Below are 16,891 nucleotides of genomic sequence, written 5' to 3'. Positions count from 1 at the left end.
TTATCTCAACTTCTCGCGGAACGAACAGTTCACGTAATAAGAGTTTGCTGATTCTTTCTATTAGGTTGTCCTAAAAGTTTCTTTCGTTTTAGAAGAAAATAATAGATGCACAACATTTTTTGTTTTGACGCAAACGAAACGTGTCCTATGACCGCTAGAGGACGATCGAAGATAAAGACCACAACATTTGACAGATTAGGTTTCATGTTTGTATCAACATAGCCAGATAAAGCAGCTGCGTACAGATAACGAAAGACATTTTTGGCAGCTAATAGTTAGGTATGATTTTTCGCTCGTGCAGTAGGAATTTACGTTCAGATGAATAGATTCGTCAGCAATTTTTTCACCATGTGTTTAGCCAATTAATATAATTAATAAATTCACAAGTTACAAGTTCATCGTAGTTGATCTTCGTGTTATCAATCATGTTATATATTGCTTTGTAAGCCGATATTTGATAAACTACGGTGAGGTATTCACGCAACCATCGTGGCAGATTCAAACAAGTTACGAGTTGTAGATTTCTCTCTTAAAATTTGATAATTTTTCAACAAACTATTGTGTTGGCAACTAAGTGATTGCGGATTTTTCCATTACAACCTAATGACAAAATCCGCAATCACTTAGTTGCCAACCCAATATAATTCAAATTGTGCTAATAATAGTTCAAAATTTTGTTCCATTGCATTCCATCGTTCAAGAGGGTTCCTTGAGTTCACTTAATCGAACACTAATTCAAATTTCGTTGCAATAAATAAAATTCTAGAAGATAGACGATTTAAATTAAAAGTAAAAATACGTTTCTCGTAATATCCAGTTATATATATTTATTATCTACTTTTCGACATATTCACGCATATTTCTATTCATTTACGAACCTTTCTGCAGAGTGTAGCTTTCCATCGTACGAGAGATAGGTAAGAAATAAAATTTCTACCCTCTTACAGTTGCCAACCCTTTCCTTCACGGCAACGTCGAACTGTACGACATGCGTCAACTTCTACAACGTTTCGAGCAAACATTCGCGATATGTACATCACGCTACGGAAGGATATACATACGATACACGAAACGCGAAACGTCTGGGAAACGCGGCGAAATTTACTCGCCGCCTCCAGGGAACTATGCACCGAAAATTGTACGGACTATTTACTGCGATTCATATCCCACGGCATGGAGAATTCGCCAAGTGAATTATAAAGGCGAACCACGAATTGCGAAGAAACAGCCAGCGAATTTAATTGAACGTTGACGATGTATTATTCCGTGGTCGTTGCATAGAAATTTTCCTCCCCTAACTTCTAGTTTCAATTAAATTGAATGCTAACCCGCTGGTCATTCGTTGATTACTCTAGCGACGAATTAATTGTTTCACCTGTACCTATTTCCTCAACTCGTTTTTTCTCCTCTAGCTTTGCTGAAATAGACGAAAACATAGTAGTTCATTAGTTGAAATGATTGCAAACAGATTCTCTGAAACGAATTGACCAACTTCATTTTTTTTCAACTTTTCAGTTTCTCATAGTGGCAGCAAAAATATTAACACATTGTTGTATTTGAGGTGATATCGGGTGTAGTGCGTTAAATAATCACTCCGTGTTTAGGTCAACAATATATTTATTAACAGGTGCCTTCTTTTGATCGCGTCGCGTATCGCTCTCGGTTTCGCTAGTCAATCTCGCTGCGCGATTACACTTCGACCTTATCGATTCCTAGTTCGAACTAAAACTGTCGATCGGATTCGATTCTTCTCTTTTCGTCGCCCCTCAATATCCCCACTATCCACGCGTTTGTTTGGGGTCCGCGAACGTTGCCACGCACGCCTTTTTTCTCGAACATTCGACGGAAGGACCGTTGGGATATTGATGGCTCATTAGGCACTTCGCTTCGGCGATACACATTGTTGCCGAGTGTCCTCAGATATTTATTGTAGCATTTTGCATACTAATTGATTAAATCGTAAGAGACTGAATTTACCTCGAGGTTTGCTATTATTTATGCCACCTTCTTGCGGCAAATGAAAATTGTTTTTCATTAACTGGTTATATCATTAACGTTCGACCCCCCTCCCCTCCCCAAAAGAAAAGAACAAACGACCAATTTTCATTTGTCGCAAGAAGATGACATAAATAATAGCAAAGCTCAAGGTAAATACAGTCTCTTACGATTTAATCAATTGGTATGTAAATGCTATAATAAATACGACAGTGTGTTAATACTTTTGCTCCCACTATACTTTTATCTACAATATACAATATATATATGTCGGAGATGTAGAGACATCGAGCATTTCTTTTGGAATACTTGGGCTCGAGGTGACGCAACTGGTCGCTGAACGTAGCCACGGTCACGGGATGAACGTTTAATCTGACAGAAGAAGTACCGATATTGAGGGACACGCTGTATTAACGGGCAAGCCCCGGTCAGGAGCGATGTCGGCTCTATGCAGGACTGCCTAGCAACGGCGGCTGGAATTTTGTTGATATTCCTAATCAACATGTAATTGACAAATGAGACCCAGGCAGTCTTTTATTGTGATCTCCTTTGAGAGTTTACTGATATTGGGTGATCAGTCTAGAAGAAACCGAGTGACACAGCTAACGTTATTTGCAATTCAGAGAAAATATAATGTATTGTACAAAGAGTTACCCGTCGACCGTGGATTCGTTTGAACCCAAGAATATTGTTAAAAGCTTAAGTTAAACAATGGTAAATCCAAATGAAGAATTGATACGCGCCCACAATTCAAATGATGATTCGGCACAAAACTCTAATAATAATTCGACATATATATTATCAAGTACATAGCTATACACAAGTCAACGAAAATTTTGAAGAAGTGTGACGTATCTCTTTCGAAGCTCAACAAAATTTAACACCAACAAAAACTCTCTGTTATCACATAACCTAAAACGCAAAGATCTGTCTTCCACAAAAAATTCTATTGGACAACTAAGTGATTGCGGGTTTTGTCATTACCACCTAATGACAAAATCCGCAATCACTTAGTTGCCAACCCAATATATTCGTTCGCTGAAAGCAGAACCGAACTCTGGATCGAAAGGAAGAGAAACGATTCGTGGAGCACTCAAAGTTAGCGGCTACGGTAATCTTCGTACATTTAATTGGACGTTGGTAAGAGCGGTTGGTGGAGATAGGTTCTCGTGGCAAAGTGCTGAGTTCGCGAGCTAAGACCCGTGTTCTGCTCGCGAGACCGTCACCAGCCATTTTGCGCTGTTGAAACTTGTATCCGGGCCGTGTCTAGCCTCGAAAGGAATCGAAGCCGCCGGATAACAGCCTTTTAGAAGAAATTGCCTCTCCTCTTCTCCCACTACAGCCGTGAATCTTTGTCTTGGCACGGGAAAAGTAGGTTCCTCAAAAATGCCAGCCCTTGCTCCTTTTGCTTTCTTTTCACTGAACCTCTTATCCTTTGTTTTCTGCTTATCGATACAGTTCTCGAATGTTTCTCTTGGAAATGGGAAACTTGAGCTGCCGGATGCACGACGCGTTGCTAGCTCTCGCATGAAATTTGTTTTCGTATTCTAATTTTTCAAATGGGATGGTATACTGTTGGTGTTGATGTTTGATTTGAAGAGGAGGAAAGGTTTGTTTAAAAAATAGGTTAATGAGGGTAGGTGAGGAAGATAGATAGGATAGGTAAGTGGATAAACGTAGGAAGAAGTTTAAAATCATATTTTATAGATAAATATGAAGATAGAAGAAAAGTGGATGGTCATAAATATTTGGCACCTTGTTAGGGGGCAGAATGGCAAGTTTGAAATCGTCTGCAGGAATTTGATAGGAAAATTACACGAGCCTTCTGTAACACACTGTTGGACTAATCAAGTCCTGCAAACTGTACACATATGCCAGAATGCTTGATGAACACGAGATCATCAGACACTAAATTCAAACTCTGGCTGAAATTCAAGTTTCCAAATATAAGTTTAAATTTCTAAATACAAATTCAAATGTTCTGACTCAAGTTCAAGTTCTCAAATTTAAATGTAAATTCATATAATAAATTGATCTACAAACCCGAGTCTTGAAATTGAAATTTGTCATTTTTCAGTTAATACAAATTTCAGTTTTCACTTGCAAATTCAGATCTTCGAATTTAAATATAATCTTCGTAACAAATTTCTATCCGAATAAAATTGAAATCCAAACTTTTTCATACTTTCTTCGAATTGTCAAATTCAAGTTTTCGAATTCAATTTTAACTTTCCACGTTTTTGAACTTCGAAACAAAACGCAAGCTATTAAAAGAAATTCATCAGTGTACCAGCTGGGTATTAAGTTAATAGTTTCATAAACCACGTAATCACGAAGGAACAAAGGAATTATATTCGCGACTAGTTTACAACTATCATCAGAACAGCCAGAAATACGTAATAACCGAGCATCGTATATTCGAGGTTCGTTAAAGCAAGTTTTTATCACGCGTAATATGCAACGAGCTAACTTCGCCGAACTAATCGGCCGGGGCAAGTTTTCTCGGCCCCTTTACAGCCGGAAGTTCGATACCTGGGGGCCGGCAACTCGTAATTTCATTTGCGCCTGCAACGCCTCAACTTCGTATCGCATTACGTTGCCGGTGAATTCTCGGCTTGGAAAATCAGACGGCCGGAAAATTACTCTCCTACTGTCCGCTTGCTAATTTTTCATAGCCGATCGCAGTCGAGAATCGAGATGTCGCCTCTGCCGTAACGAATCGCCTCGGTTCCACCACGAGTAATGAAACTTAATAGACTCTGTCACGGTTCGAAAAGAATAGAGATGATGAAATATAGTGCAGATACACGGTTGATAAAACAGTCCACGATTTTTATTACACGTTATTTTCTCATACGATAATCATTAAGACGATACGGGTCGTCTGTGATAGCGTTGCGTCTCTAAATGCGAATTTTTATGCATATTCATATTTATTGTGAGTATAATTAGAAAAGTAGAATCTCGATAGAAAAATTGTTTTAGATGTCGAGTATTATAGAAGGCACTATACTTTGAATATTTGATATATCGTCTCATATCGCGTGCATCCTGTGCAATTTTCCACTTTCAGATTTCCTGCAAATGCATCAAAATAAGCAGTCTACTCGTAACTATAAAACTATACTAAAATTAGTTCTTAAGTACGAGATAGGATGCAACAAAATCAGATTACATCTGATTGCACTCTTCGTTTTTGTAAAATAAAATATTCTGTTACGCTGTATTAGGTTGGCAACTAAGTGATTGCGGATGTTGTCATCAGGTGGTAATGACAAAATCCGCAACCACTTAGTTGCCAACCAAATATAGTTGTGAAGAAAGAATGAATTAATTTTCCAACCTTTTTCTTTTTTCGAAGCAATACAATCTGTTCCTTTTGGGGAAGAAGAAAGAACAAATTGTTTAACGTACAAAGATGTGCAATACAACATACCAAAATTGAATGTTACTGGGTGGTTTTATAGTTATGAAACGTATAATGGTTCCTGTAGTTTGATAAAAATACATATATACTATTATAATATATTGATATTGTAGATATATATATAATATTGTAGCGTTTTAGTAATAGTAATATGTTTCCTGGAATTGTGGAATTTTAAAGATACAGAGAAAAGAACAGGTGGAGGAACCAGCATGTGATTAAAGTTTTGTAGGAAAGAAACAAGATACGAGGGCACGTACCAGTACGTATTTTGTGACATTGATTGATGATATTGCTGCACGTATTTAACCTTGATGACGTTGTGAGAGACAAAGACACAGGGTATCTTACAATGAGACCTCTCTTTTAATAGTTATATAATAATAACGACAATGTAATACGTGTTAGTATGTCTGTAGGAATTAGGTAAGAAACGTGGTTCGTAGACTCATTGAAAATACCATCGAGTAATTAGTAAGTTTTTAGTGATTAAAAATGTATAACATGTGCTTTATACAGTAGAAAAATATTCTAATATATATTACATATTTTACAATAGTCATAAGTTAAAGAACATAATATGCAACGATAACTATTAATATTTTTGAATAATATCTTTTCTGCTATTTTTGCGACTAACATGTAGTTTTATGTATTTGTCCTATGGAACGTAGTTTCCCCATACTTTTTTTCTATGAAACGTAGTTTTGCATTTTTCTGATAATTTTGTATATTTTTTTACTACCTTAGTTTTATACCAATTTACACGCTTCCGGAAATATTACTGTTCCTATATTCCATCAATCAATATTTATCAATTTTGTTATGGATATTCAATCGAAGAGATTAACCAGATTTGAACCAAGTTCGAGACATGGAAATCGCTCATCAAATTCGAAAATTATAATATCCATTTGTCTAATATTCTTATTCATTAAATATTTTTACTTAACTGATATATATTGTACTATTCTATTATTAACGCTATTGTATATTAAATTTTGCTACTTTCTACCGTTTGGGGGGAACGATTTATGAAAATACTGCTGGTACTTGAGGAATTGATTAAAAGCGAAAAATACAATCGAGCAAATTCTATTTTAAAATTCAAATTTATAAATTTTAAATTTAGCCCGGAAGAAAATGGAAAAAATTCTAATTTCGAAATCAAGCTGCCGGAGAAGAGCAAGGACTCTTGAGAAAGAATTCTCGTCGGTTGTTCCGGTGCGAGTTATCATTCCTCCCGAACAACGCGTACATTCCTTACCGATAATAGAATGGAGGAACGGAGAAAGGAGCGACTTGGGGTTGATATATCTGGACGGTGATTCTGTCCGCGGTAGCTCGTGCTCGGAAAGCTCGAGAAGATCATTGAATTTTGAAGTGAAGCCACTTGCACGGTGACGCTGATGGGATTCGATTTCGAGAGGCAGGAGAACCGAGGAAAGAGGAGAATAGTGCTTTGCTACTGTTCCAATATACTCTTCATCCTTCGATCTTCTCAGTTTCATTAAATACGGTCCGTTTATTACTATAACCGCGAATCTTGCCTCGCGGTTTGGCAAAAACCGGTCAATCCACGAGAAATTCGCGATAAGCGAAGCGAACGATAAAAAAGAGAATATTATTGTTGAGGTGAATTGTTATACGTGTTGAGAATTGTGAATCTTAGTCGCCGAAATAAATATATAGGAACACTTACATTACATGTAGAAATGATATTAAAATAGTTTCAGATTTGTTTAATATGTGATTTACAAGATGTTCGTAGATACACATTGCACGCGTCTCAGCACTCTCTTTGTCTCGCCATCTTTTTCATCACCATACGTACGCAACAGTTGTATTCTGCTGCTTTACCATACGCTGCGCACGCAAATACTCCCACACATACTCATACTCATATATGTATGTCTATGCGGTTAATATTGTGTAGCACACAAAATTACACATATTTCAGTAATACGTGTTGGTTTATTAAACAGACGAGTGATAAAATTGTAATAGTAAGTGTATATTAAAATCACTTTAAATACAAGTACAGGGATAGTGTCTGCCGGTCGTAATCGTAACTCTACGCTCGCTATTCGACTGTGTGTCTCGCTATACTGTCCTAGAGAGCACGTTCGTCTATTTGTATCGACCGGTGGTATTACAAAAAGTTCTGTAACTCCATGTAACTCCAGTTGACGATTAGAAATAACGGCGATAATGTTTTGCCCGGGGCTTATTTATCTTTAGACCTAGTAAACCAAAACAACGTTGGTACCGCAAGGCACAACAATACGATTCGCATCTTCCGTTGACTCATGTGCCGCTACATTGCTATCGCTGGGCGTGAAGCATGCCTGGTATAGAATGTAATCGTAAAAATTTACGATGCCCCGTGAGAAAACGCCGGGAATCTTCTGCGTCTGTTTCTAACTGGAAGTATTGGAATATACATGAGGAGATACGCTGGAACAGGATTCCAGTTGCGTATTATTTATTTCGCACGCTGTCCGAGTTCGATAGGTGAATGCAAAAGTGACGCGATGAAAAATTGAAAGCTCGCGTGGGAGAACAACGTTCAATATACTTTTCATATATCTTTTGTTAATAATATGCGATACTGAAACTGGAACATGGTGAGGTGAACTTGGTGTAGAACGTGTAGGGTGCCAAAGAAATAATCGGCGGTGTTAACAGTATATTAACAATTCCCGTTTTCCACTCTTTACGACAGTTGTCGATTTCAACTGACTATTCTCACTTCTCGGTTACAATTCAACTGTTTTCGTGATCTGATTCGTTTCTTTTTGTCGCCCCTCAATATCCCCACTACCCACGCGTTCTTTAGGCGTTCGCGACCGTTGCCAAACATTCGACGAAGGAACCGTAGAGATATCGATGGCTCATTAGCCCTGTCGGTATTTACGCTTCGGTGATATACTTTGTACCGACGAAATCGTTGGAAAGTTTTGTTGTCGAGTGCCGTTACAATGGAGAAATGATTCTCGAATGGCGAAATAGAAATATATTGAATTCTTCGCGATTGAGATACTTCAATGAAAAATTTCAGTCTGAATATAAATTACGGACCGCTTTGCGAGTTATAATTACAATTTCAGTTGCAATCTTCGATGTAACCGACGAAAAAGAATTGGAAAAATTATGACAAAGTTGCAGTTGGAAATTAACGTAAAATATGATCTGAATTTTGAACGACAGTAAATTGGTTTTTCATATGGACGTTTGTATTTCGTTCCTACTATAAGAATTTTATTTTCTAGCTATTCACAAGACAATAAAAAGGAATTTGAAATACAAATTCTCTGATGTGCGATCTCATCCCAACTAATCCTGATCCTGAAACAGCGTGGTCGATCACTATCATCAAAAGCAATCACTACGTGCTAACACGTATTGTGTCCATCTATTACATTTTTGTTATATTACATATATTACATCACTTCCACATAAATGTCACTTTAATTTCAAGCCTTGTACAATGTACGACGTAACATTAAGCGTTGTGCATTTTCCATTTACTAGCGCGTTTCAGCGATTACGAAACAGGACTGTTCCTTGATAAACAATTAAATCCGACACTTGGTTCCCACACTGCCATTACCATGGAATGTTCGTGGAATTTTTTCCCGACGATTTTTCTCTTCAAACATAGAAAATATATGGAAACGTTGGATCGCGCACTAATTTTGTATCGCTCCGTAGCGCGGCGTAACGTTGAAAAGTAAAATCATGTCAGCGGTATGGCGAGAAAGAAGGATATGGCTGTGCAACAAGCGGTAAGGTAGGTGGTCGCGTAATATTTTTCTTGTTCCTCGATTTGTTCACCTGCCTGGCTCACGGGAGCTTTACCTGTGCAAATGAAACCCGACTCTTGCCTCCGTTCACCAACCGCGCACGATGCCCAGCGTCTGGTGCCGTATTAATTCGAATGAAAGATCGTGCGGGCACGCAGCCCGTCGGCACTCGGTTTGCTCTTGGGTTACCACCAGAGTATCGAGTAACGTTACCGAAGTAAACAGACCACCGATCGCTCGACGGATTATCGCGTATCGCCCGGGGACGACAAACTCTCCGCTGCAACGGCGGTTGATGGCTTTTGTGTCAAACTTTATTCGTTTAGTTTTCAAAATCCGATCGATAAGACGATGCACTCTGTTTTCTCTGCTTTTTCCAATTACTGGAAGATAAAGGTTGTTTTAACGATTAGCGTGTTATCGAGTGAGATATTCAGCTTTTTATTAGTGCTTTATTCACTGGTTATATTTGTGTATACGTAAGAGTATTTGTTTAGATCGCAAGGTTAGGTACAGAACAGACAGATTTTATTGGAAATTAAGTTTGAAAAGAAAATAGAGAAAATTGGAAAATAGGGGATGCAGGATCAAGGATATACTGTCTATCCCACGATTCATTTTTTGAGTAGAATTGTCCTTGTATAAATCATGAAAAGGAAAAATGACTTTTCCTAAGATTGTGAAATTATATCACTTTTTATAAAATCAGATAATTCGATAAAGAAGAAAGAAGAAAAAATAATAAAGTACACAAAAGAATTCGGGGAACAGCCAATGCATTGGGGAAAATAATCTTTTATTTATACTCAATTTATAAAAAACAGTAATCAAATAATCAAACTTTTTCTTTCGAAACTTTCTTTTTTTATAAAATACACAATTTTACTAAAAGTATACAAGAAACATACCACTGAATGTCATTCATATTATTTTTTACTAAAATTTTGAGATTTTATAATAAATGGTAACTTTTTATTTTACATGACGAGTACACGCGTTAACAGCGCCGAAATATAGTTTTGCATCGACGTGTACACAAGTCGAACGCAGTTAACTGCTTAATCAAATACAAAATTCCTGATATTATGCTTAACGTGTGTACATATAATTCGCTGACTTTCAGAAAACCAACGAACAAAATTCTACAATAAAGTTATTGACGAAATTCAGATAAAATTAAATAGTACACCAAGCCGCGAAAAATATCTGTGAACGAATCAGTGTCAAACGGTTCGATCGAAAAAAAGGACGGGTGTTCCACAAATCGAAACCGGTGACCCATGCCGATTACGAAAATCAAACGAATCGCGGTTGCTCGCCTTATATGTATCGCAACGGCTAATTAACGCGAAATTCCCCGGTGAACCACGATTTTCGTCTGGCTTCCAAACACTCGAAAAAGGAAATATCGTTTTCGTGAGTATCTTTTTCCCAGACGCTTCACTCGTGTAATCGCGTGGAAACCAATTAACCCCGTTAAGGTTCTTGCGTCGAAGAATTCACGTGGCCGATACTTATCCACGCAAATGCAATTTTATTAACCTCGGTCTTAGCGGATCGCTTGCATCAACGAGTCTGAGCCTGACGTTTGATGAAACTCGGAAACGATCGGATTCGTGTGAGAAAATAATTTTCAAATAAAAACAGGAACGTAGAACCAGCTACTAAATGAGACAACAACTTAGATCTATTAAGAAATAAGAAATAAGCCAAAACCATAGGATTTACAAATTCAGTGCTACTCGTATTTCTTGTAAAACCTGGCACAGCGTAATTCGATATGTGGCAGACGGTAAACTCCTTGTTATCTTTAAGAAACTTTACCACACGCTAGCACGGAAACCATAAAAAAGATGAATCATTCTTACAAGAAGTCCCCAAACAAGTCTGTCAGCCTCGATATTGTCCGCCATTTTTCGAGTCAAGGCTCGATGTATAGTCAGTGGAAGAAATAAAATAAGGTTAGAAAATTGTTCAAATGTTAAAGTTAATAAGCATCTGTACTCATTTCAGCACTGTTCGTTTAACAAAATTTCCTACACTCTAAAAGTACGCGATCATTTGGTATTCTTTATACAGAAATTTAAATTATTGAAATTTAAATGGTGGAAGTGTTCATCATACAGAAATTTCACATTTTTTTCACATATAAAAATAAGAATGACTGAAGTCTGATAGTCCCGCTTTACCAGTTACGAGTGAAACCATCATCCGACGTTTATATGCAAATTTCACAACGATTTATCGGAAGTATATATCAATGCAGAAATAAATCTCTAAACGCGTGCATGAGACAGCACGATGCATTTCTATCGAAGCTAAAGAAGCATGAAGATGTAAAAAAGTGTTTGCACGTCATTCTACTTATCGTGGCGTTCACGCTAATTAATTAAATCCAAGTACATTAAACGTTGTACCATCCGACAGTGCTTTCATGCGACTACAAAGCTTTGATATTATGAAAATTAAACGTAGAAGCAAATAAAGAGACGCTTCGTTGCAAAATAATACTTTTTGTGGCCACTGTATAACTCTGACACCCAACGTGTTATTATACCATATTGCTGTGTTATAGTACACAATGCTTTACTTTATAACCTTATTACATATCTCTCTGAAAGTGTACACGCTCGTTGGTCCAGGAAGAGGATATCACAGGGATGTCTGGACTAGGTCAGATGAACTAGGTCGAAAACGCAGAATCGTCGAGCCTAACAATTCGATTATGGCGAAGCCCGCGGCGTGTAACGTTCGCAGGTCATCCGCCTCCAGCTAGCGAAATAGAGTGGATCCACCGGTGTTGTCCAACACCTACACGCGTCAGTCTGGTTCGCAAGACTTCCGTGAAGGTGAAACTGCGATGAAAAAGGCCGAAAGAAGAAGAGGGGCGGCACCTTGCTCCCGTATGTGTGTGTGTGTGTGTGTGTGTGTGCGTGCGTGATGGCAGCGCTGGCTTTCGCGTTCTCTACGTGCTGGAACGATTTAGTCGAGCCTAGACGACAGTCACGATCGGCTGTTTCGTTTTACGTTATACTTGGCCCACGTCTTTCATGCGTTCTTCCACCTTTCTGTGCAGATCGATTGCATAAAACTTGCGAACGATCCAACAACGAGATTTTAACTACGAAGTTCAACGAATTCGTGATTGTAATCCATTCATAGGTCTAAAGGTTAATTTAACGCATAAATATATTCACAGGAAAGTACTTAATATTCTAGTAAATACTATAAACATTAGGACATTTAATAATAATAGTAAAGTTACAATTTAATATAGATGTTTGTAAAGTCTCGTTAAAACCGATTTTTCGAACGATATTTCGAACATTACACGGCTGTGAAAATGGCAATGGAGAAATTTTAAGATGGTGAGGATGTTGATTTTCCGACTGTTGGAAGTTTCAAGATAATTCGGTTGGTTTTACGTCGGTCGAGGATTGTTGTTTGGATATCGTGTTCCTGGATATCCTGCATGGGATAGCCGGAGATTCGAGTGTGATAAAAGATATGATGGTGATAAGCGCGTTGAAGCATGTCGCGAACGCGGCGACCAACGCTGTTCACTCGGCGACGAATAGCACCAGCGCTGGACACGGCCACGCCAATTCTGGTACGTTTTAATTATATTTAATCTACTCGTATTTCATCCTACGTATCTCCACTGTGTTCTAATATTATATTTAAACAATTTCTTGGTGCCATATTTCTTTATAAATTCAGACAGTATCTTCTGCGCTGAAAAGTTAAAAATTATAGCAATAAAGAGGGAAGCAGGGATTGGACAAAATATATGTATATATATATGTATATATGACATATACGGGGTGTCTAGATTATTTTGTCCAACCTTCGTACTTTATATTAGGTTGTCCGAAAAGTTTCTTTCGTTTTATAAGGAAATAATAGACGCACAATGTTTTTTGTTTCATATTAGTTTATTGAATTATGCACGAACATAATAATAGAAATAGAACGAAATGTATCATACCTAATTCAATAACATAATATAAAACAGAAATTGTTGTTCATCTATCGTTATTTTATGAAACGAAGGAAACTTGTCGGATAACCTAATACATAGACGAGCTTAATTTTAAGAATTTTGGTTTAAGTTTCTAAACCGTAAATATCATTATAAATGATATTGCCAATTTTTCAATTCTATGGTGTTCATTTCAAGATTAATTATTCCTTTTATCGGATGATAAATTCATAATTAGATATTGTATCGACAACGTTTAACCTCAAAATATTTAATTTCAACAATTTTTTTTTTAAGAATAGCAATTTTATAATTATTAAATATATTGCTAATGTTCAAATTCTGTATCATTAATTTTAAGGGAACTTGTTCATCGAATAAGAAATGAAGATATTCAGTTTCAATGTGGAAAATTACTTTCGATTTTATTTGATTTTACGCAAGATAAATGTCGTAACCGTAAGAAAGCAGCTTTTCGGAAATTAGGCGTATCGATTATACAATTAAACGTTTAAGATTTATCAGATCTTACAGTATCGATTTGGCACCAAACACGATAGCGAGCCATGATAATCTCTTATCTCAAACGTTCGGGAAAAGCCAAACGCGTATATCGCGAATGCCAGGAAACCAATTTAATTTCCTTCGGTTTATTAATCGCGACAACGTCGTTTAATTAGCCGTGTAAATCAGGCGGCCGATTCCTATAGTTCTAAACGTTCTTTCCTTATAAATCTCATTTTCTCTTCTCAACGTCAGAAATATTCCTGCTTTGCATTGGAATGAGCATTGCCAGAACAGTAATTTTAATAATTTCCTATAACATGTAGAATTGAATATCGGTGTAAATGAGTGATAGTTAATAGTTGCGATAACATAGCACGGCATTTAACGCGTTGATATTATTATTAAAATTGTGTTCAAAATACTAACATTATTGTTAAAGATATTAGTTCGTCAAAGTGCACACGATATCGCTATAACACGCGAAATCTCGACACAACACGTGGTCTGTACCGGCCATAATGGTTCGACGCACACAAGCTTGTAATCTTGCTATTGAAAATATAAAGCTACGAAATCACGTAGCGTCACAATTACGAAATTCCAACGATTTCGCGTTGCTCGCCTTTAACGAGCCTTAAAAATATATACTTGCCAAATTGAAAGCCACGTTGCATTGCTCGTTTATATGCGGCCTTGCAAGTGTTATTTGTCAAATTACAATCACGTTTGCATCGCTGGTGGTGAAATTTGCATATAAACGTTGCATGATGACTTAATAACCATATAATTGTTAAATCACTGTAATAACAAATCATTCTAACAACAAATTTATCTTCGAGTAAAAGACTCGAAGGTTTGCCGGCTCGAATTTTCACGCTTAACGCTGTTGCACGCCACACTGTTCGAGGCATCGTTTCACTGCGTTTTTAAATTCTAACTACAAAGCTGGCGAAACGTCGGAAAGAAATTACTTTTAGATGCACAACAGTGTTGTACACGAGTGTGAAATTTATCCTCGCCGAACCGCGCCTAAAATCGATATGAATCGTAATCTTCAAAAATTTTTGTAGGTTATGTAAAATTGATTTTACGTAATACACGGAGAATCGATCGAGGGTTGTAAGAAAGATCGACCAGATGCTCGATTGGTTTCTTCGTCGCGTTTTTTCGCCGTTCTCCGGTTTATCTCGGTCGAAAGCATCCACGCGCCTCGCTCGATTGTATTCATATTGGAATATCGGTTACGCAAAACACGAAAGGTCACACAGACACCATGAGACGCGCATGAGAGCACACAACTTTCTTGTTTTCGACCCCTGCAGAACGGACACGTGATATCGCGATCGATAGAAACGATCGAATACGTATATCGAATTCGAATTCGATTCCAATCATTGGGTAATTATTGAATTTTATGTAACGCGCACGAGCGATTGTAGCCGAGAAATAAGCGGAGAGAGGGATCGTATGGAAAGGTCAAAACATGGTAGATTGTGCAATTGGTAGAAAACGTGGATTCTTCAGTAATTTTCTACATTGTTCGACGTAATTTTTTTCAGATGGCAGATTTGATTTCGTGTGGATGTTTCGTGTGATTGATTCTCGCTGAATATAGAAGATACAAAGTTTCATTCGATTACCTTTCACAATTCGATGCTGCTACGGATCATTTCAGTTTAATCACGTTCTTCTATCGTTCGAAAATTTCTCAAACTTGACGAGAATATTACAAAATAATCGTCTGTATGATTTTCCTTTTCGATTCATCAGAGACGTTAACGGTTCTGCTTCGTGTTGAAACGAGAGAGAAATTCTAATCGGAATCCTAATCTATCGTTCGTTGAAACTAAAGTCTTGAAAGCTAGCTGCGATGCATACAAACGCCATTACGACTAAAACAAACTGTTTATGCGACCGCTACGATAATTTCCACGGCACGAAGCAACTACAACCGAACACATTACCGTCACGATACCGTGCGCTCTTACGAGAACGGAATCGCAACTTTCTTGCCACGCCTAATGTCAAGAGCGCCATTCTGTCCCGTACTCTTCGTTCCAATTCATCCGCCATTCTCCATATCTAACGTACTAACGTGTAGTTACTTCCAAAGGAACGAGTCAAACGGTAACTGAAACCCGTAACGAGCTTCGAACTCAATTAATTTCAAACAACCAATTATTACGAGCTAATTACGATTTATGATGATAAGCGATTCGAAGAGAAATTGTAATCGAAATGTGAAATTTCGTTGAAAACACGATCGACTGTGTACGCGTTATTATACAGCTGCTTCAAGCTAATAAATTACGAAACGTTGAAATTTTTTACACAAAAGTATGTGTTACAAAAAAAGTTGTATGTTTTACAGGAAAACCTAACCTGTATTGATATTTTTCTACTACTCACTGTACCAACCTGTTTACATTTCCGTTAAAATTGATTTTCCTAAAAGCAGCGCTTGCCAATTTTTAGATGTACTAAAAACAAAAAGTTTCCGGAATTTGTTCTATCGTTAATTAACATACCAATAGGATAACGCAATAGTGCGTTGACTTCTATTAGACTCCGCGTGTTTATTTAAGTACCATTTTCGTTTCTATCCGCCATAGATTATAGGTGGTGAAAAAATGGTGGCAGACGGAATATTTTTATGGCTGACAAATAATTTATTTTTTCATGGCGCGTGCAATTTCAGGCGAAATTGAGCGGGCGGCCGGAAACGTGCTCGTGTACAAGTTGATTGGAATAGCGAAGGTTACTTGGCATTTCAACGAGTCTCGTTCGACACGTGTAATATTCAAAGTAGATGTCAGAGCCGCGTGTAGGTTATGGAAACGGCAGAGTATGTCTCATTTCGAATTTTTCTTTCGGCTTTTAGACCGCTTTTCGCACGTTGCTATTGTCAAAATTCCGAATGTACGAAACATTAAATATCGTTTTAAGATATTACTTTTTTTTTTTTTTTTTTTTATTTTTTAAATAGATCATTTTACAATTTGTCCATTAGGACATTTGGTAAAATATTATAGTTTGGGTTTTGATGAAATATAGCATGTGGATGGTTACCCCCAGCGGGGCTCCATCTTCCAGGTTGTTTATTGTTCTATTGTGAGGTCTGCAGGGTGCTTCTTCTTCAGTCTTCTTTCTGTTATTGTATTATTCGTTTCAGCA

At 37.4% G+C, this 16,891-nt stretch overlaps 1 protein-coding gene across 9 annotated transcripts in view; it reads left to right on the top strand.

The window, feature by feature from the left end:
- The window catches only part of LOC122577230 (tyrosine-protein kinase Btk29A), a 271,717-nt gene that overhangs the window by 206,084 nt on the left and 48,742 nt on the right, over positions 1–16,891 (top strand). Inside the window, exon 1 of one of the 9 annotated variants that reach the window (XM_043748387.1) lies at positions 12,224–12,838. The exons of the other annotated variants lie outside the window; for them this stretch is intronic. Within the exon in view, the coding sequence (XP_043604322.1) occupies positions 12,736–12,838 (103 nt within the window). The 5' untranslated portion in view covers positions 12,224–12,735. Of the gene's footprint in view, positions 1–12,223; positions 12,839–16,891 lie in introns of those variants that run through there. 9 annotated transcript variants of the gene reach the window in all.

The sequence above is a fragment of the Bombus pyrosoma genome, linkage group LG18, assembly GCF_014825855.1.
Source record: "Bombus pyrosoma isolate SC7728 linkage group LG18, ASM1482585v1, whole genome shotgun sequence".
Classification (NCBI taxonomy): Eukaryota; Metazoa; Arthropoda; class Insecta; order Hymenoptera; family Apidae; genus Bombus; species Bombus pyrosoma.
Note: the sequence above shows the minus strand (reverse complement) of the source record. Positions and strands in the feature narration are given on the sequence as shown.